The 21936-nt window shown below is 42.2% G+C and overlaps 1 protein-coding gene across 6 annotated transcripts in view; it reads right to left on the bottom strand.

The window, feature by feature from the left end:
- Positions 1 to 21872, bottom strand: part of LOC122557625 (protein kinase C-binding protein NELL1-like) — a 1008016-nt gene extending 986144 nt beyond the window's left edge. For 3 of the 6 annotated variants that reach the window (XM_087996275.1, XM_087996277.1, XM_087996278.1), the window contains exons 1-3: positions 21212 to 21872; positions 19636 to 19764; positions 15553 to 15703 (exon numbers count right to left, since the gene is read on the bottom strand). In XM_087996275.1, coding sequence (XP_087852401.1) covers positions 15553 to 15703; positions 19636 to 19764; positions 21212 to 21278 — 347 coding nt within the window. In that variant the 5' untranslated portion in view covers positions 21279 to 21872. The remainder of the gene's footprint in view (positions 1 to 15552; positions 15704 to 19635; positions 19765 to 21211) is intronic. The other 3 variants (XM_087996273.1, XM_087996276.1, XM_087996274.1) reach the window with 2 other exon arrangements.
- Between the last annotated feature and the right edge of the window lie 64 nt (positions 21873 to 21936).

Raw genomic sequence — 21936 nt, 5'->3', positions numbered from 1 at the left:
TGCAGTGCATCTTGTAGATGATGCTGCTACTGGGTATTAGTGATGGCGTGGCTGAATGTTTGTAGTGGTGGTGCCAATTAAGTGGGTTGTTTTTCATGGATGGTGGCAAGTTTCTTCAGTATTGGAGTTGCACTCTCGCAGTTATACCTTTTCAAAGTGATTCAATTTACAAAACAGCAAGGCTGGGAAATGCAGTTATGAAGTACCTGAACCAGAACTCTGCAGAAAACAGAAGTTAGTTTGCAAAGTCCAGTGAGTATTCACACCCTTTATTGTTGGAATGACACATCCATTTATTCATTTGAGCTCATCTGAGCCATTGAGATTCCATGATGGAGTGGGCACCATTCAGTTTTATTAGTAGACCTGCATCTCTGAATGAATATATACATAACTGGCAAGTCTCTTGTGTTGAAACTGTCAGAGTTAAAGTTTCATATAAAGTCATTCGCAACTAAGTTGGGAAAGAGAGCATGGCCTCACAGGGGAAAACTCACTCATAAACCGATATCCCTCCCAAACCAGAGTATTTACAAAGGAACGTTAAACTGAACGACAAAAGCGGTTGTGAAGTATTTTCATTTTTTCTGGTTCATCATGAGAAGGAATCTATGTTTATATAATTATATGCAGAATTAATTGTACTAAGGTGAGATTTTGTCATCTTGTATTGATTTGTTGTCTGAGAGATAAAGTAACTTCAACAATTTGTAATGAGGCTTTGAAAAATTTACTGAAAGACCTGAGAAAGTGAATTAGAAAGATATCAGAGCACAGGAGAACCCATTGTTCTGAGCATGAACCACATGTTTAATGCAGCAAGATGGTGGAATATGAAGGCTCAGCCCTCAAGGTAACACATGGAAAATACTTATAGGACTGACAAGCACCAAAGAATTGAGAATATCAATACAAACTAGAAATTTAGAACACAGTTAGGATCAATCACTCTTCAGTCGGGTCAACTGAAACAAGCTCTCAAACAAAACAAAACAAAACATTCTTTGCTCTGTCCCACTTAGAAGTCTTAAAAGTGCCATCCTACTGTATTACTGTGAATTTATGTATGAACACAGGCTGTCCTTATTTAATATCTCAAACTGTACATGAATTTCAATTGACAAATGTTCCAGGACCTGAGGCAAGGAATTACTACTCACCAAGCGCTTGCTATTGGTGTTGTTTTATTACTGTCAAGGTAAGGATGGCTTCTCCAAAACAAGAACAGGAGCAACATCAGCCTCTCAGGTGGGTGAACCCTCACTTCTCCCCCTCCTGCTCCTTGGCAAGCCAGACTAAAGCCTAAGCTTGAGGCTTAAGACAGTATGGCCAATCAGAGATTGTTCCCTCTTTGTTCCACATAAATATTATTTGAAAAAATTCTTTTGTCCCTTTGTTTGTTTCTGTTAGTCAGAGTACAGCCTGTACTCAGCCGGCCTATGATTGCAAAACCCAACACATACAGGTGGTTATGAGGGGCAGCACTTGCTGAGCAATCCTGAAATGCGAACTGCTACACTAACAACTAATTGTTGTGGTTCTGTTCGCCGAGCTGGAAGTTTTTGTTGCAAACGTTTCGTCGCCTGGCTAGGCGACATCATCAGTGCTTGGGAGCCTCCTGCGAAGCGCTTCTTTGATGTTTCCTCCGGTGTTTATAGTGGTCTGTCCCTGCCGCTTCCGATTGTCAGTTTCAGCTGTCCGCTGTAGTGGTTGGTATATTGGGTCCAGGTCGATGTGTTTGTTGATGGAGTTTGTGGATGAATGCCATGCCTCTAGGAATTCCCTGGCTGTTCTCTGTCTGGCTTGCCCTATGATAGTAGTGTTGTCCCAATCGAATTCATGTTGCTTGTTGTCTGTGTGTGTGGCTACTAAGGATAGCTGGTCGTGTCGTTTCGTGGCTAGTTGATGTTCATGTATGCGGATTGTTAACTGTCTTCCTGTTTGTCCTATATAGTGATTAGTGCAGTCCTTGCATGGTATTTTGTACACTACATTTGTCTTGCTCATGTTGGGTATTGGGTCCTTCGTTCTGGTGAGTTGTTGTCTGAGCGTGGCTGTTGGTTTGTGTGCCGTTATGAGTCCTAGGGGTCGCAGTAGTCTGGCTGTCAGTTCCGAGATGCTCCTGATGTATGGTAGTGTGGCTAGTCCTTTTGGTTGTTGTATGTCCTTGTTCCGTGGTCTTTCTCTTAGGCATCTGTTGATGAAGTTGCCCGGGTATCCGTTTTTGGCGAATACCTTGTATAGGTGTTCCTCTTCTTCTTTTTGCAGTTCTGGTGTACTGCAGTGTGTTGTGGCCCTTTTGAATAGTGTCCTGATGCAACTAATACACTCCAGAGATAGAGAGAGAGAGAGAGAGTGTGACCTCACTAGAGGCAGGAGTGATGGAGAGAGGGTTTGACAGGGTCCACAGATTTGAACAAATAGTCCAAATTGTACAAATATAGCTGTGAGGGCACCTTGTGATGCAGACAGAGGAACATGCAAGGGGATATAGACAGATGAGTGAGTGGGCTAAATCTTGTCAGATTGAAGTTTAATGTAGGAAAGGGTGAGGTCATGCACTTTGGAAGGAGAAATCAAAACACAGATTTTAATATAAATGGAGAGTGACTCCAAAAAAGAACAAAAAAGCTACAGATGATCTTGCGCTTGAAACACAAAGGTTAGCATGGAGGCTCAGCAATCATTAAGAAAGCAAGTGAAATTTTGATCTTCATTCCTATGGGGTTGGATTTTGAAAATATGGAATTCTCATTCCAACTGATTAGGATATTGGTGAGGCCAAACGCAAAGTATTGTGTAGTGTTAGCCCTGTATTTAAGAACGTATGTATTGGTTTTGGATGCAGTTCAAAAGAGATTCAGGTTGGTTCCTGAGGAAGGGGTTGCCTTCCCAAGAGCCAGTCAAACAGTTGAGGCCTTTATTCATTAGAGTTAAGAAGAATCAGGGGTGATCTTACTGAAACAAAACAGGTTCTGAGACAGCCTGACAGGTTAGATGTTGCAGAGATGTTTCCAATCGTGGCAGGATCGAGAATAGGAAACGCCATGCTGCTATAACACGTGTTTGCTTGACATGAATTTGCTGCAACGCCGTTGACAAATTGGGGGCGTTGTTTCTAAAGCGTGAACTTTTAAAATGTGTGTTGGCTGTAACGCAATTACATCATCAACACTTTAAACGTTGTTTCTAAAAGCATGATTTTTTTAATAGCATGGAGCTGCACACGAACACAACTGTCACGTTATAGAAGAACTGTATGTAGTTATAGAAGGAGGCACCCCAGTTTAAAACTTAGATGCAAAGGAATTTCTTCTTTCAGAGGGCAGTGAGTGTCTAGAATTCTCTATCCCAGGACCGTGGAAGCTAAATCATTAAAGACATTTTTCCATCAAATAACTGGAGATGCAGGACAGAAATCTTAAAATTCAATCTAATAATCATGAAGAAAGTAGTGTTTGATATTTTTTACCAAACAAAATCCACTGTGTCCTGATGCAATCTGCAAGAGTTGTCCAACTTGGGAAGTTAAATTATTCAACGGAGTGAAACGTGACTGGTGAGAATAAACAGTTCAGTTGTCTGCAGGTTGAATGTTAATGTTTTTCCGAATTGGTATGGAGTTTGATCTTCGAAATATCAAGGAGTTGACAATGCTGAGCCAACACGAAAGAGGAGCTAAGGCCCTGGGCAGATCAATCATGATTTTATTGAATGGCAGGGCAGACTTGATGGGCTGAATGGCCTATTCTTAGGTTCTTTTGTACAGTCAAGCTACCTCTGTGTGTCATAGAACTGGTGTAATTGAAAATCCCTCTTCCCCATAATACACAACAGCAGCAGAATGTTTGTTTTCTTTGCTGCTTAGTATTATGTGGACAAATATTCAGGACTGACTGCCCAACCAGTGAGGGGAAAGATTTAAAAGGGACCTAAGGGACAACTTCTTTGCGCAGAGGGTGTGCATGCATGGAATGAGCTGCCAGAGGAAGTGGTTGAGGCTTGTACAATTACAGCATTTAAAAGGCATCTGGATGGGTTCATGAATAGGAAGGGTTTAGAGCGATATGTGCCAAGTGCGGGCAAATGGGACTGGATTAATTTAGAATGTCTGGTCGTCATGGACAAGTTGGACTGAAGGATCTGTTTCCATGCTGTACATCTCTGACTATTTCAGGCAGCATCAGGATACCGAGATATCAACGTTTCAGGTGTAACCCTTCTTCAGGACCGGGGGTAGTGTGGGGAGAGCTGCAGATAAAGGGAGAGTTCGGGTCAGGGTAGCAAAGTGGGGATAGGCGAAGACAGGTAGGGGGCATGACCTGGTTAGTCAATGGGAGGAATGAATCTGATTGGTGGTTAGAAGGAAGGATCGATCAGAGGAATGGAAGGGGCTGGGAAGGGACTCAGGTGATGGGAAGGGAGGTATTTTGAAATTGGAGAACTCAATATGGAGTCCTCCTGGCTGTAGGCTGCCCATGCAGAAGATGAGGTGTTGTTTCTCCAATTTGTGATCCGATTTGTTATGGAAATGGAGGAGGCTGAGGATAGTTGACAAAGGCAGGGTGGTGGCGATCTGGAGAACGGATGTCTACGTTGCAGAGGACAAATGCCAACTCTCCAGCACCACATCATACCTCCCCCTTAACCATGACCTCATCATGACCCATCAGACTAAAATCACTTGCACTGTCCATGCCCTCACTGCCTGGTGATCTCCCCTCCACTGCCTCCAATCTCAGTCCCCCAGCCCCACACTGCTCAGTTCTACCTACTCTCTAAGATCCACAAGCCCAACTACCCCGGCCGACCCATCATCTCAGCATGTCCCTGCCTGACCAAATTCATCTGTCTTGACTCCATCCTCTCACCCTTGGTCCAGACACTTCCCACCTACATCTGCGGCACTAACCATGCCCACCACCTCTTCAGTAACGTTCAGTTCTCTGGCCCCCAGTACTTTCTCTTCACTATCGACATGCAGTTCTTATATCTGTCCATACGTTACAAGGATGGCCTTTTGTTTCCCAGCTTCTTCCTCTCCTACAGACCCATCCAGTCTCCCTCCACCAATACCATCCTCTGCCTTGCCAAACTAGTCCTCACCCTTAATAGTGTTTCCTTTAATTTGTCCCATTTCCTATAAATCCAGGGGGTGGCCATGGGAACCCAGATGGGCCCCAGCCATGCCTGCCTCTTTGTCACCCATGTCTAACACAGGCACTGTGCTCCAACCCTTCCAATATTACATCAAATGACAGCATCGGTGCAATGTCCTGCATCCAGGCTGAACTGGAGCAGTTGATCGACTTTGCCCACAACTTCCACCCGCCGTCAAATTCACTTGGTCCATCTCAAACACCTCCCTCCCCTTTCTCAACCTTTCCATTTCCATCTCCGGTGATAGTCTCCAGATGGACGTTTACTACAAACCCACAGATTCCCATAACTACCTGGATGACACCTCCATCCAGTTTTCCCAATTCTTCCGCCTCCGTCGCATCTGCTTGGACAAATCATCATCCTTCCCCACGGTTGTCCCCAGATATCAGTGTTCCATCATTTCATTGTAACGGAGCCCCCAGTTGCCTTGGCATGTTCTGGAATTGCCTCCCTACACCATCCTGTCTCTCAGTCTCAGTTTCCTGCAAGACACTCCTTAAAACCTTTTTTTTACAAGTTTGGCCTTCTGACTTAATATATCCCTTATACAGCCTGGTGTCATATTTTGATTCATAAAGCCCCTGCTGCAAAATGCCTTGAGATGTTTTATTACATAAAGGTGCCAAATATAAATTATTATAGAGATGCAACAAAAAAACAAACTCCATGTGGGAAAAGGTACTGAAATAAGTCACTGTTTCTTTTAATCTCTCCTGATACAATTAAACTGGAAAATGTTGTTCAAATGTGTTAGCTTATGTTTCAGGGCAACTACTTTACTTTTTCGAATGTTCTTCAGCCTGAATCATTAACTCTGTCTCACTTTACAGGTGCTACCTGACTTGTTGAGGGCTTGCAGAAAATCTCTGGTTTTAAATCAGATTTCCAGCATCCAATGTATTTTGCTTTTGTACATATAGCAGAGAACAGAAACAGACCCTTCAGTCCAACCAGTCCATAGCGAAAATAATTCCAAAATAAAGTCGTCCCACCTGCCTGCTCCATATGTACTTATCCAAATGACTTTTAAACGTGCCCACATCCACCACTTCCTCAGGAAGTTAATTCCACACGCAAACCACCTCCTGAGTAAAAGAATTTGTCCCTCATGTCTTTTTTAAATCCCTCTCCTCTCACCTGAAAAATGTGCCCTCTAGCATTGAAATCCCCCATCCTAGAGAAAAGACATTTACCATTAACCAAACCATGCCCCTCAAGATTTTATAAACTTCTATAAGGTCACCCCTCAACCTCCTATACTCTAATGAAAAATGTCCCAGCCTTTCTTTGTAACTCAAGCCTTCCAGAAGTGGCAACATCCTGGTAAATCTCTTCTGAACCCTCTCCAGCTTAAAAATATCCTTCCTATAACTGGCTGACAAGAACTGGACACAGTATTCCAGAAGAGGCCTCATCAATGTCCTGTACACTGCAACAATGACTTCCCAACTCCTATACTTAAAGGAGTGAGCAATGAAGGCAAGCATGCTAAACATCTTTTTAACTAGCCAGTCTATATGTGACACAAATAATTATGTCTGAAGCACGAAGTTCACTTACTTTCTCTTTCTCTCACAACTTTTCCATGATTAATTGTGGAAGTGATCCCATTCATACAAATCTCCATCTTCATTCACTTCATGTTTTTGAATGTGCAAATTGCTTTCCTGCAGGTTTTACACATTCTTGTGGAACCCAGCAAGCTAGTTTAATTTAATTATTTCCTCCCTTTTGTTCCATAGCCATTTGTCAGTCAAACTCTAATTGGACTCATCTCTGGCTGAGTACTGTGCATGAAACCCCTGTTCATTCTCCACATGAATAATGATTTGAGAATTGTTGCCAGATGCTTTCTGTAGATCTTCATCTCACTGATTTGTGTGAGATTTCATTTCAGGTACAGCCAAATATAATCAATGCCAAATTAATTCAGTCTCATGTGAGACCAAAATAGTTACTCTGTGGAGTTGGTGTTAGGGGGTCTAGGGTGTGGGGAAGAAGAGAGAGAAGGAAGTCTAGGAACTGCAAGCAATTTTCTTGGATAGAAAATGCATCTTTGGCTGAGTGGGAATGGCTGGGAGTAATGGTCATTATAACTGAACCCATCCTGGGAAAACTACAGGATTGAGATAGAATGTTCGGCCATTCAAATTCCTAGAGGAGAAAGTGAGGTCTGCAGATGCTGGAGTTCAGAGCTGAAAATGTGTTGCTGGAAAAGCGCAGCAGGTCAGGCAGCATCCAGGGAACAGGAGAATCGACGTTTCGGGCATAAGCCCTTCTTCAGGATTCCTGAAGAAGGGCTTATGCCCGAAACGTCGATTCTCCTGTTCCCTGGATGCTGCCTGACCTGCTGCGCTTTTCCAGCAACACATTTTCAGCATTCAAATTCCTACACAATGTTATTTTTTGGGACAGGCATAGATTGGATAGTTGTTTGAATTTCCCACTGGGGGAGTGCTTTGAGTATCTGTTTGCACATGGAGTTTTGATTTAAATTAAACAACATCACTTTGTATAGAACACAGAAGGTAGGACATTGGACCAGTAATTGGCCATTTGGCTCTTTAGATCTGCTCTACCATTCAATATAGTCATGGCTGCTTTCATTGTGGTCTCAGCTTCAGTCTCCTGCCATTCCCTTCCCATAACCTTGGCTCCTCGTTTATCAAAAATCTATCTTTTAACCTTGATTAAATTGAATGACCCAGCCTCCAACACCTTCTGGGTTAGGGAATTCCATGTTCTAAAAATCCTTTTGAGAAAAAATCTCATCTCTGCCTTAAAAGGTAAACACCTTATTCTTAAATTATGTTCCCCTGTTTTAGTACCCCACAAAAGGAAACATCCTCTCTATCCAATCCCCTGAAACGTTTATAGGCTTCAATCATATCACCTCATTCTAAACTCTAATGGATTTCAGAACATTAAAAACTAGGAGCAGGAGTAGGCCACTCAGCCCCTTGAGGCGAAAGTGGGTATTGCAGATGTTGGAGATTAAAGTCAAGATTAGAGTGGCGCTGGAAAAGCCCAGCAGGTCAAGCAGCATCTGAGGAGCAGGAAAATCAACGTTTCGAGCAAAAGCCCTTCATCAGGAATCGACGTTTTGGGCAAGAGCCCTTCATTCAGCCCCCCGAGCCTGTTCCAGCATTTTATACGATCATGGCTGATCTCATTTTGGCTTTAGCTCCACTTTCCTGCCTACTCTCCATAGCACTTCAATGCATTACGAATTAAAAATCTGTCTATCTCCTCAAATTTAATCAATGTTCCAGCATCCACCACACCAGATTCACCACCCTTTGAGAGAAGTCATTTCTCCTCATCTCAGTTTTAAGTCTGCTCCCCCTTAACTTAAAACTATGAGATTTAGATTGCCCCATGAGGAACACAGGTCCAAACTGTTCAACCTTTGTTCAAAAGATAAGCCCTTGATCCGAGGAACGAGTCAAGTGAAAAATCTCTGAACTGCTTTTCAAGCAATTATATATGTTTTCAAATAAGGAGACCAAAAATGTAAACAGTACTCCAAATGTGATCTCACCGGTGTATTCCACAGCTGCAGAAAAATATCCCAACTTTTATATCCCATTCCCCCTACAATGGTAATGTTCCAATTGTATCCTAATCACTTACTGCACCTGCATTTAATTTTATGTCATACATGTATCAGGACCCACCCCGTTCCCACTGTATCACGGAGTTCTGCAATTTCTCTGTTTAAGTAGCATACTGTTTTTCTATTCCTCCCACGAGAGTGGACCAGTTCACAGTCCCCCATGCGATACTCCATCCGCTAAACTTTTTGCTCACTCACTTACTTGTCTACTTGCTGACTCTCGACCTCCCCATTACAACTTACTTTCTCACCGGTCATGGCTTCATTGGTAAATGGCAGTAGGGGGGAATGAATAGTGTCATGAGGTGGATTTAAACTTGTAAGGCGGGGGGGGGGAATGGGGAATGGGGGATGGGGGGGCGGAGTTGACCAATGGCCAAGTTTTAGAAGTACCAGAGAGACAAATCAGAGAAGATGGGCAATGAGGAAAAGAAAGTGAGAGATGGTTTGAGTGTTGACAGGAACGAAATGGTCAGATTGGGCAAGAATGACATAAGGACAGGGTTAAGCTGTGTGTATGTAAATGCACAGAACGCAGTGATCAAAAAGCTGAGGAACTAGAAGCAGAACTGTCTCTGGGGGCAATGACACAGTAGCATTGACAGAAACATGGATCAAGCCACAACAGGACTAGATACTTAACACCTCAGGTTACAAGGCTTTCAGTGGAAACAGGGTGATAAAACATGAGAAGGTATAGCAGTCTTGGTTAGAGAGATTATCATTACCTTTGAACAAGATGCAATTCCTGAATTAGAATCTATATGGTTGTAAATAAGAAACTGAAAGGGAGTTGTGACCTCGCTGGATATTTAGTTGAGACCTCTAAGTAGTGGGGAAGAAACAGAAGAAAGCATTTGGAACCAATTATGAAAATCTGCAGTATTTACAAGGATAGTGCTGGGACTGGAGCGTTTGAGTTATAGGGAGAGGCAGAATAGGCTGGGGCATTTTTTCCCCTCGAGTGTCGGAGGCTGACCTTATCGAGGTTTATAAAACCATGAGGGGCATGGATAGGGTGGATAGCCAATTTCTTTTGCTGAGAATGGGGGAGTCCAAAACTAGAGAGCGCAGGTTTAATGTGAGGGAGGAAAGATTTAAAAGGACCTGAGGGGCAACTTCCTCATGCAGAGGGTGGTGTATGTATGGAATAAGCTGCCAGAGGAAGTCATAGAATCCCTATAATGTGGAAACAGACCCTTCGGCCCAACAAGTCCACACTGGACCTCCGAAGCGTAACCCATCCAGATGCATTCCCCTCCCCTATTACTTTAGACCATAAGACCATAAGACATAGGAGTGGAAGTAAGGCCATTCGGCCCATCGAGTCCACTCCGCCATTCAATCATGGCTGATGGGCATTTCAACTCCACTTACCTGCATTCTCCCCATAGCCCTTAATTCCTTGTGATATCAAGAATTTATCAATTTCTGCCTTGAAGAGATTTAGCATCCCAGCCTCCACTGCACTCTGTGGCAATGAATTCCACAGGCCCACCACTCTCTGGCTGAAGACTTTACACTTACCCTGACTAATACACCTAACCTACACATCCCTGAACACGAGGGACAATTTAGAATGGCCAACTCACCTAACTGGCACATCTTTGGACTGTGGGAGAAAACCGGAACACCCAGAGAAAACCCACACAGACACAGGGAGAATGTGCAAACTCCACACAGACTCCGACCCTCCAGGGAAAACAGCCCCAGCCTGTTCAGCCTCTTTAATTGGAAGCACTAGTTTTAAACCTATTAGACTTTAACCTGGTGTTGTGTGATTTTTAACTTTGTACACCCCAGTCCAACACCGGCATCTCCAAATCGGAAAAACTAATAGAGGCCACAACATAGGACAAGGTAATTGTACACTTAAAGGAAAATATGTTAGTGCAAGTCAGTCAACATGGCTTTATCAAGGGCAGATCATGCCTGACAAATCTAATTAAGTTCTTTGACAAGGTGATACAGGCAGTGGATAAGGGTATGCTGTGAATGTTGTTTGTTTCTACTTGCTGAAAGTATTTGATACGGATCCGCATGGCAGGTTGGTTAGCAATTAGAAATGTTTGAGATTGATGGCAGCATGGATTCGAAGTTGGATAAAAGTAGGAAACAGACGGCGAATACAGATGGACATATCTTAGATTGGAGAAGAGTTGACAGCAGTGCTCCCCAGGGATCAGTACTGGGACCCTTGTTTTTTTCTGATTTATATAAATAATTTGCAGATGGATGTTGAGGGCAGAATCTCTGAATTTGCAGATGATACTAAGCTGGGGAGAAACTAAGTGACTTTCGAGGGACATTGACAAATTGATCAAATGGGCAAATGCCTGGAAGATGAATTTCAGTGCAGAAGAATGTGAGGGAATGTTGGTTGAAGCAGCACTGAGAGACAATACAGGCTCGATGGTACAAAATTGAGGTGGGGTACAGGAGCAGAGGGATATGGGGTTCATGAGCATATTGGTCTAATGGTGACTAGGCAAATAGAAACAGTTGTTAAAGAGCTTGTAGGATCTTTGGGTTTACAAACAGGGATATAAAGTATCAAGGCAAGGAAGTGATGCTTCATCTCGACAAATCATTGGTCAGACCATATTTGGAGTATTGCATCCAGTTCTTGGCATCTTATTTCAAGAAGGATGGTAAAGGTCTGGAGAGAATGAAATGAATATGTACAAAAATGATCCCAGGAATGAGGGATTTTAGATACAACGACAAATTAGAGAAATTTGGGTTATTTTCCTAGCAGCAGAGCAGATTAAGAAGTGATCTTATTCAGGTGTTCAAACTTATGAACAATTTTGACAGGGTAAAGAAGAATATTCTCTTTCTTCTAGTTGGTAAGTCAGTAACCAGTTCTGAAGAAGAAACAATCGAGCCAAAACGTTACCTCTAATTTCTCTCTACAGATACTGCCAGACCTGCTGAGTTTTTCCAGCAATTTCTGTTTTTGTCACCTTTTTCCCATTGACGCCACCTAGACTTCTCACTGCCTTGGAGAGGCAGCCAACATCAAAGATCCTTCCCACCCCAGTTATAATCTCTTCCAACCTTTTCTGTCGGGCAGAAGCTACAAAAGTTTAGAAGCACATACTGACAGATTCAAGAGCAGCTTCTTCCCCACTGTTTTCAGACTTCTGAATGGACCTCTCAAGTCTAATGTTGATCTTGTTTTTTTTGTGTACCTTCTTTGCTGCCATATTTCTCTCTGTTCTATCACCCTATGATAATTGTATGGTATGATCTGCCTGCACTGCATGCAACACAAAAAACTTTTCACTGTACCTAGTTACATATGACAATAATAACTCAAATCAAACTTATATTTGGATTGTATTGTAATAATTGGATGGATAAAATTTGCCCTTTGGAAATCCAAAGCTGTTATGAACTACAAATATTTGGGGAATGACGTCTACAAGTTAATAGTGGATGACAGTGTGGGGAAACAGCTGTAAAACATCAACTCACGTTTTAATCTGAACTGAAAAACAACTGAGCTTACCTATATTCAGCAATCAAAAATATTGGCATCATTAGATTGTCGACAAATCTCCAACTACATTCTCAATTTCTACAGTTCAGGGTTGTGCGGCAATGAATACACCATAGAAATGGAGGAGGAAAAGTAGGCCATTCAGCCCTCAAGCCTGCTCCACCATTCAAGACCATGGCTGATCAGCTCTCTCAATGTCATACTGTCATGCTATCCCAAGATCCCTTGTTGTCATTCGTAACAAGAAAGCTATCGATCTCTGTCTTGAACATTCTCAATAACTGAGCTTATGCAGCCTCTGGAGTAGAAGATGCCAAAAATTCTCCATCCACTGAGCAAATAAATTCCTCCACATCTCAGTCCTAAATGGCTTGTCCTTTATTCTGAGTGTACAGGTCCAGTTTCCTCAGTAGTTCCTTGTAGGACAGTTTCACCATCCCAGGATTCAGTTTTAACAGTCAAAACTCCTGGGATGTGGATTTCAGAACGAGTAAACACTGCCTGAAACTTACAATCACTGACACATAAGACATTATTTTATTAATCCATAAAATAGTCATCAGTATCATCTCTGCAGATTTCTGACGACGTGTCCTCAACATATTATGGCAAGCAGTTCTTTCATTAGGCAAGGGTGCCAAAACGGCATACAATATTCCAGTTATAAACCGGAACCCATCCAAACCTGACAGGATAAAGATGTTCCCATTGAGCAGAAACCCCAGAACCAGGGCTCACAGTTTAAAGGATGTGATGTAGGCCATTTAGAACTGACATGAGGGAACATTTCTTCACCCAGAGAGTGGTGAGATGCTCTGTGGAATTCTCTGCCACAGAAAATAGTGGAAGCCAAAATAATGAATGTTTACAAGAAGCAGTTAAATATGGCTCTTTGGGCTGAAGGGATCAAAGGGTCTGGGGAGAAAGCAGGAACAGGGTATTGAGGTGGATGATCAGCTATGATCACATTGAATGAAGGGCCAAATGGCCAATTCCTGCTACTATTTTCTATGCTTCTATATGGTGCAGTCTCGTCCTAATAAAACTGAAGAAAAACCTCTTCACTCTACACAAATCCTCTTGCGATAAAGACAACACACCTTTTGACTTCTGAATTGCTTGCTGCACCTGTATCACCTTTCAGTGATTAAAATAAAACACTAGGTCCCTTCTGATATCAACATTTTCCAATGTTTTAACAGGCAAAACTCCTAGGATGTGGATTTCAGAACGAGTAAATACTGCCTGAAACTTACAGTCACTGACACATTAAGAGATTATTTTATTAATACATGAAATAGTCATCAGTATAATCACTGCAGATTTCTGATGACGTGACCCCAACATATTATAATTCAGAATGATCAAACAGAATTCAAGCATGAACAGTGAATTCTGCCAGCCTTCTTTAAGAGTAGGAGAATTGTTTATTTCTTTTCTGCAGAATGCTGATCATTTGCGGTTCCAAAATAGACTGCAACAATTACATCGACCTTGCTATAACAAATAATGACAATTACTATTCATCACTTGGCATTAATTAATGACTGTAAAACAATCCATTGTCCTACAAGTCTGGACACAACTATGCAGCAAGCTTAGGCATTTCTACATTGTTAGAATAAAATCAAAGACAGTTTGTGTACACAACACAGTCAGAGCCATACAAGGGTTTGAGTTATAAGGAGAGGCTGAGACTTTTTTCAACACTGTCCAACATCAGTGAACATCAGAGAACTAGGGGAATTCACATTTTACTGAGTGCAGGAAGTGGAGATCAACAAAAAAAAAGAAAAACAAGCATGTCCTAACCACTTTTTCTTGGGCTCAAAACACTGACAGGGCAAAAGTGAGGACTGCAGATGCTGGGGATTAGAGGAATCCTGATGAAGGGCTCTTGCCCAAAACCTCGATTTTCCTGCTCCTCGGATGCTGCCTGACCTGCTGTGCTTTTCTAATCTTGACTCCAAACACTGACAGTACATTGCTTGAAAATGTTTAAAAAAGGAGAGCATCACCTGGAAATATTGTTGATCACACAGTGTGTAAGTTGAAATGCCTTACCCAGTACATTTCCCTTCATTTGCAATCTATGTCTCAAATCAGTGATCCACCTTCTGTAGTTGCATTGCTAAGATTGGCTGCTCCGTTTGGTTAGCAGAATTGAAACATAATTCTATTTAGATCAACCTTGGCTCAGTGATGGTTATCTCACCTGTCAGTCTGAGGAAACCCGAGTCAGACTGATGTTACAATGCAGAACTGAGCAGTTGTAACAGTATCACCAATACTATCCTTTGGATAAAGGATTAAACCGAGGTGCTGTCTTCTCCCCTGCATTGACAGTAAAGCTTCCACACCAAAATTTCAAATAGTAATAGGGTATCTCGACGAATAATTACCTCTCAATCAATGTGACTATCATTTGATCATTTATCAGAATGTTCTTTGTGGGAGTTTGCTATACAAATTAGCAGCCAATTTCCTACATTACAACAGTCATTGCACTTCAAAAGTAATCAATTGGCTGTAAAATGCTTTGGGATAAGTGGTGCTTGATTTCGAAGCTCCTTGGATGCTGCCTGAACTGCTGTGCTCTTCCAGCACCACTAATCCAGAATCTGGTTTCCAGCATCTGCAGTCATTGTTTTTACCCTGTAAAATGCTTTGGTATGCCCGGTGGTTGGGACAGCACTACAGGAATAAAAGACTTCTGTCTTTCTTACTCTGCAAGCTTCTGTTGTCTGGAGAAAAAGACTATGTTTCGGCAGTGTAACTGTGGGGACAGGAATGTCACTAACCCTCAACCAAACTACCGAAATATAGATTGTAAAAGTACCCTTTAGCACTGTAGCTAAAGTAGTAAGCATCAAATGAACAGGGAGAGACACATCAGTAACCAATACTCAAGATTAAGGTGAGAATGGATAGAGCAATACCTGCACACTTTATGGTAACGTATGCAACCTTCATTATCTACTATCTTGTAATCCTCTGAAAAACAAGCTGTTATTTTGCACTTGACACATACAGGATGGTACAAAATCAATTCAGTGAGTGACAGTATTGCATCCAAGGTTGACTCCATCAAAGCCACAGCTAACAAATCATATTGGGTCTTAAACCATGGAAATATTTCCAATGGCCCATTTTCACCCAAAATTTGCACAGTTTGAAGAATATCATATAATGTTAACCAACAGTTTGCAGGCTTGCTTCTTAACATTATCATTCATATATTCATAGGGTGTGCTGTACATTACTCTACCTGAGATCAGACTCATGGATGGACAGGATGACCCCAGACGTCAAAATGTTTTGTTGGACCGTGGCTACAATTGTGAACTCGCTTTTATTTCTAAGCAGCTGGATCACTTTCTCTGCAACGTGTGGAGCCGCCTGTATTTGTCTCTCCACATCTGAAGGGAAACAAGTACAATCAATCAGTCACAACACAAGCCATACGACACAATCATCCAATACTATTCCCCTGCCATCCCCCACTGCTGATCTCCTCAAAAGGCCCAGAATAAAGCTCTCTCGTTATTTACTTTCCAACATTTGGAAATAATTAACGTGTATCTGTTCAGCAACCACATCTCCATATGCATTTATGAATATATTGTGAGTAGCTCAACAACATTGAATAATAAAGCTCAAAGGCTTTTGCATAAATCTATAAAATAGGTACATAGAATGAGATGAATTGATGAATCAATTCTTGTATGACATTCAGATCACAATACACAATGGAGGGATATTTACATACTTATGCAGGACATTCAGTCCTCATCTGTTATGAAAGTGTGTAAAATTATTCACCAATAGTTCCGAGTGATTTTTTTTTATTATTGGCAGTGTGCAGTCAATTTTCAATTTTGAAATCAGGAATTCCTTTGTCAAACTTTGCAGCTGGTTTGTTTAAAGATGGCGCGCCAGTTTCTCATTTGTATCAACGCAGAGCTATGTCTGGAAAATTTAGATTTATTGACTGTTTACTGAATTGTCGATGCAAGTTGATGAACGAGAAAAAGGCTGAACTGAAATCCCTTGAAGCAGGAGAGTCTTTTGCTGCATACTGCCAATTGTGTTTTAGATATTCAGCACCTGGGAACAGGAATGTCATAAGTGCATTTTCTCTGTTTCATGCTTGCTATGTCTCACTTCAACATGAATTCAACAAAGAAGACGGCAAAGAACCAGCCTTTCAAATGAAGGATGGCTCTCTCATGACATCTGCTCAATCACTTTTAACATCTGCTGCTAATAATAACTCCAATCTTGATTAGTGATTGTCTGTTCAGATAAATTAAAGAAGGGATTCACAATCCAGCCTTCAGATTTTCTGTGTTAATTATAAGCCTGCTAGCCTATCTAGGATGAAATTCATCATTGAAAATTATTCTGTGATGATTGTATGAAAGGTGGTGAGTTCTCAGTGTCCTGTCTCTAGTCCCTGGGAAGTTCAACCAGTTTAGAACAGTGAGAGCATCAGGCTCAAAGAGTATATATTTTTCTCTAAGATGTAATGAGGGCAAATGACAGAGACCCCTCCCAGTGTTGCTTGGACAATTAAAACAGTTCTGGGTGTTCATGAATTTAAACATTGCACACATTTATATGTAAAACTTGAAAACATCAGTCTTTTGGGCCTAAGCAAAATTTGGGCCTAAGACAAATATAAGGATAAGTAAATATTTTGAGTAGTTATATTGAATTAACCCTTCATAATTAACCCTTAGAATGAAAGCCAAAGAGCACAATTATGGGAGATTATTGCAACGGAATGATGATTCTTCACATGCCAGCAGAAATTTTCATGAGTGAAAGCTCGATTTCAAATCTTAGGCATTAATGCAATCACACAACTTTGTTTAGACTCCATTTATCATTATCCAAATACAGGAATTAGGGGCAGAATGAGGCCATTCAGCACCTTGGGTCTCTTCCATCGTTCAGTGAGGCTGTGGCTAATCTGATTTTAACCTTCAATCCTTCTTTTCCGCTGAATAACCTTCCAATCCCTTACTTATGAAGAATCTATTTCCAGCTTACAAATATTCAGGGATTCTACTTCCAATCGCTTTTTGAGGAAGAGATTTACAAAGATACGTGACCCTCTGTAAAAACAAATCTTCATCCCGGTTATAAAATGGGCACCCCTGATTTTTAAACAGTGACCACTAGTTTCTAGATTTTCCCATAAAAGGAAACATCCTTTGCACATCCACCATGTCAAGACCAAGGTTTGGTTAGCTCAGCTGGCTGGACAGCTGGTTTACAATGCAAATTGATGCCGACAGTGTGGATGCAATTCCTGCACTGACTGAGGTTACCATGAAGGACTCTCCTTCTCAACCTCTCCCTGAGGCAGGGTGACCCTCAGGTTCCACCATCACCATTCATCTCTCTCTCTCTCTCTCTCTCTCTCTCTCTAACAGCAGCCCTCTAGTCTAATACAGCTATGGTGACTTCACCTTTACGTCATAACCCTTTAGGATCTTATGTGTTTTGTCCGCTTGTGTATAAAATGTTCTGCCTCCTATCCCCTTGGACTCTCAGCAGGGTTCAGCAATCAAGTTAAATCAGTTGCTGCACCCACATGAAATGTACATTATTTTTGGAAAGCTTACAGGTTAGATTACAGCAGTCTGCCAGGCAGGGAAAGTAAAATCCATCCAGTTTCTGTGCAATGTCATTTTGACAAATCAGATTTTGACCTATTTTACATATGATGCAATGTCAAAAGCCATGGTACAAGGTGACCCAAATGCACTGCCTCAATCTCAATTTTACCAGATCCTCTGTGGATTTGAAAAGAGCATGAAAACAGAGCAACTGAAATGTGGTCTCACTTCCCTCAGTTACTGGAGGATCCGGACATTAAATCCATCAATTCATTACTAACCACAAGAAGGAAAGCACAAGGTGAAAAGTCCAACAGCCTCAGCATCTCCCTTACTCTTTACTTAATAAAATTAGATAAATGTGAGGTGCTGCATTTTGGAAAGGCAAATCAGAGCTAAACTTATATACTTCACGGTATAGCCCCTGGGAATGATGCTGAACAAACAGGCCTTGGAGTGCAGGTTCATTGTTCCTCGAAGATGGAGTCACAATTAGACAGGATAGTGAAGAAGGCATTTGGTATACTTGCCCTTATTGGTCAGTGCATTGAGTATAGGGTTTGGAGGTGATGTTGTGGGTGTATAGGACATTGGTTAGGCTACTTTTGGAAGGGCTTTTGCCCGAAACGTCGATTTCAAAGCTCCTTGGATGTTGCCTGAACTGCTGTGCTCTTCCAGCACCTCTAATCCAGAATCTGGTTTCCAGCATCTGCAGTCATTGTTTTTACTTTTGGAATATTGCATTCATTTCTGGTTTCCTTGTTATAGGAAGGATGTTGTTAAACTTGAAAAGGTACAGTAAAGATTTACAAGGATGTTGCCGAGGCTGGTGGGTTTGAGCTATAAGAAGAGTTTGAAAAGACTGGGGCTACTTTACCTGGAACATCAGAGGTTGAAGGGTGACCTTATAGAGGTTTATAAAATCATGAGGGGCATGGATAGGGCGGATTGCCAAAATCTTTTTCCCAGTATAGGGGAATCCAGAACTAGAGGACATAGGTTTATGGTGAGAGAAGAAAGATTTAAAAGTGACTTAAGGGGCAACTTTTTCCACACAGAGGATGGGGCATGTATGGAATGAGCTGCCAGAACAAGTGGTCGAGGCTGGTAAAAGTACTGCATTTAAAAGGCATCTGAATGGGTATATGAATAGGAAAGGTTTGGAAGGATATAGGCCAAATGCAGGCAAATAGGACTAGATTTATTTAGGATATCTGGTCATGTTCAAGTGAAAGATTTATTTCTGTGCTGTACATTTCTATGACTTAAAATCATATATATGCATACTGGCAACCCTTTACTGTTTAGCACAATAGTGATTTTTGTTTAATATCTGTGTGCCTTTTGCTTACTTCAGCAAAACATCATAAAACTTATCAATAAAATATGATAAATTTGACGGCATTCATCAAAGAGGTTCCATCTGTGACCACAATGATGATTTGAAGGCTAGTGCCTTGAATCCCCCTCTGTTTCTGAACTTGGAATCTGTGTGTGTGTGTGTCTCGTTTAACCAATCCATTTTACACGTGTCCTGTTTTCTCTTTAACTTTTCACTGAAAGCACAACTTAGCTGAGAGGTTTCTCAGTGCTGACGGGGAGAAACAGAGATGGGGGATGTGATGGGGGTGGGGGGGGGAGATGCTGTGCGAGCCTAGCTATATGGATGGTGGGAAAAGGCTAAAGAGGTGAAGGAAAATGATTGATTTAGTTGTCCTATTTACCTTGAAACAAATACGCCCTGCTGTTATTATATAATCCTGGTACCTGAGCAACTCCCGTTCTTGCATTATCTAGCTCCAGTTCTGTGGTGACATCTATTTGCAAGTCAGGGTCCATTCCAAACCCTAAGACTACAAAAACAAAACAGGATTAGCAACAGGGCAGCTGCACTGTGCAAAGTTTAAAGAAATCATTTTTTTCTCTCTCTCGCTCATTAAAGACCGATTCTCTAATTGTTTTGAAGAAGGGTCACTGAACCCGAAAGGTTAACTCTGCTTTCTCTGCACGCATGCTGCCAGACCTGCTGAGTTTCTCCAGCAATTTCTGACTGTTTCCAATTTTCTAACAGAATCAGCGTGGGATGTTGACGTACAGCAGAGTCGACTTCACAGTAAAACTTTCCTTCTCTCCCCACAGATGCTACCAGGTCTGCTGAGTTTCTCCAGCAATTTCTGTTTTAGTTTCTGCATTTGTCAGATTTCAGGCTGTAGCCTCATCCAATCAGCTCAAATCACTTTCTTGTTTGCTTGTTGTTAATTCATGAATTGCTGGTGCAGCTTTCAAAACCCTTCAAATGGAGTTTAATATAAACTCGATGTGAAATATTTTTACAACCCCAACATCTCCCGTTCAAACCAGGCGCAGATGGAATCGCAGTCTGCCTCTGTTAGGAAGTAGAGACAGAAATGGTTAACAGACTCTCTCCATCCCTCCCACACCTCCCACCTCTGTCACTCACTCACAAACACAGACGGACACACATACACACCTGACCCAGGTCAGTCCTGGATTATCACCTTGGAGAGTGAAGTATTGTACCTAATGCTAGCCCCTGGTTTATTTACTTCTCAATATCAGAGCGATTCGAGACACCTCGCATTCTAATGAATGAATGGTTGGATTTCACGCTTTACACAGCCAGGGCAGCAGATTCACAATCCGGTGTCACTACAAATTCCCGTGAAGTTTATTTTAATTTTTATTAAAAAAAAATACAGAATTAAGTGAGCAAGGCTTGACATTCCCAGCCCAGCTGAGCACCAAGTGGACTCCAATCAGAACAGACAGGACAGTTTCTGAACTTTAATTTCACTGACTATAATTAACCTGAGCAGTGACGGGGACTCTATATATTGCAACAGAGAAACGGTATGTTCAGGATAACGAACGTGCGCATTCTCAACCCGCACAGCTAACATTAAGACGCTGGAAATAATAAGGGTCTGGGGAGAACAGGAAAAGCCGAGCGGAGCCCCGTCTTTAACGGGCTGCCTGTACTCAGACAATCACAGAGAATCAAGTCAAGCCCCATTAGACTGACTCCCCATAAGGTCAATCAACTCCACGGGAGAAGGGAAGGGCTTGGGAGGGGAATAAACTCGCCTTTGATTTGAAATCAACACGCTTCGGAGGAGCAGTAGAGGGGAGGGGGTCTGTTCAGCTTACCTCGAAAACTGCAGCCCAACACTATTCCCCAAACACAACAACTTCCTAGCAATAGACAAGAAAGGCAAAGAAGGTAAAATAAAAGGGCCGCGGTTTCTTCAGAAGGGCGCAATGGTGCCAGTAAAACCTTACCTGGTTTTGCAGAGATCATGAAAGCTAAAATCATCGCAATTAAATCCATTTGCTTCTGCTGCAACATTTCCTCGTCCTCGGGTGTTTTATTTGCCGTCTGTCTGTCTGTGTGTGTGTTTTTGCCTTTGCTGGATGTTTGTAAATATCAATGCACTGTTAGCCACCGCACGAAGCTGCTCCCTCACTTTACTTGTCTGAACTTAGCCAGTGCAGCTCTCTGTGTGTTGTGTGTGTGTGTCTGCCACTTGACCAGCTCCTAAAAACGCCTGATGTCCCTCCGAGGAGCAGTCCACCCTCGATGGGAGGGGGGATGGGGGCGGTGGTGGTGGTGTGGAGGGTGTCGAAATCTAGCGCACACCCACCGACATTGACCAGGGACAAACCCCCTCTCTCCCTCCCCTTCCTTCTCTTCCAGAGGAGCTCTGCCTAAGCTGATGCTACAGCTTCGGTGTTGTCTTCACCGTGGACAGTTCTCCCTCTCTCTCTCCCTCCCCACGCCTCTTTTCCAGATTTATATTGCCAACCGCGCGGCCGGTCACCGAACCAAGTCGAGAAATTTCACTGTAAATTGGATTCAGTTCATTCTTATCCTGCAACATCCACACTCCCCGCACGTTCAAACCCAGCCTCTCCTTCAAGAAAATATGCCAGCGGATCGAACCCATCAAGGGTGTGGAGGGAGGAACAGAAGCACTGGGTATATAGTCCCAAGTCCCACTGAATTG

The sequence above is a fragment of the Chiloscyllium plagiosum genome, unplaced genomic scaffold (assembly GCF_037043375.1).
Source record: "Chiloscyllium plagiosum isolate Xiang-an unplaced genomic scaffold, Cpla_swu_hap1 HiC_scaffold_18, whole genome shotgun sequence".
Classification (NCBI taxonomy): Eukaryota; Metazoa; Chordata; class Chondrichthyes; order Orectolobiformes; family Hemiscylliidae; genus Chiloscyllium; species Chiloscyllium plagiosum.
Note: the sequence above shows the minus strand (reverse complement) of the source record. Positions and strands in the feature narration are given on the sequence as shown.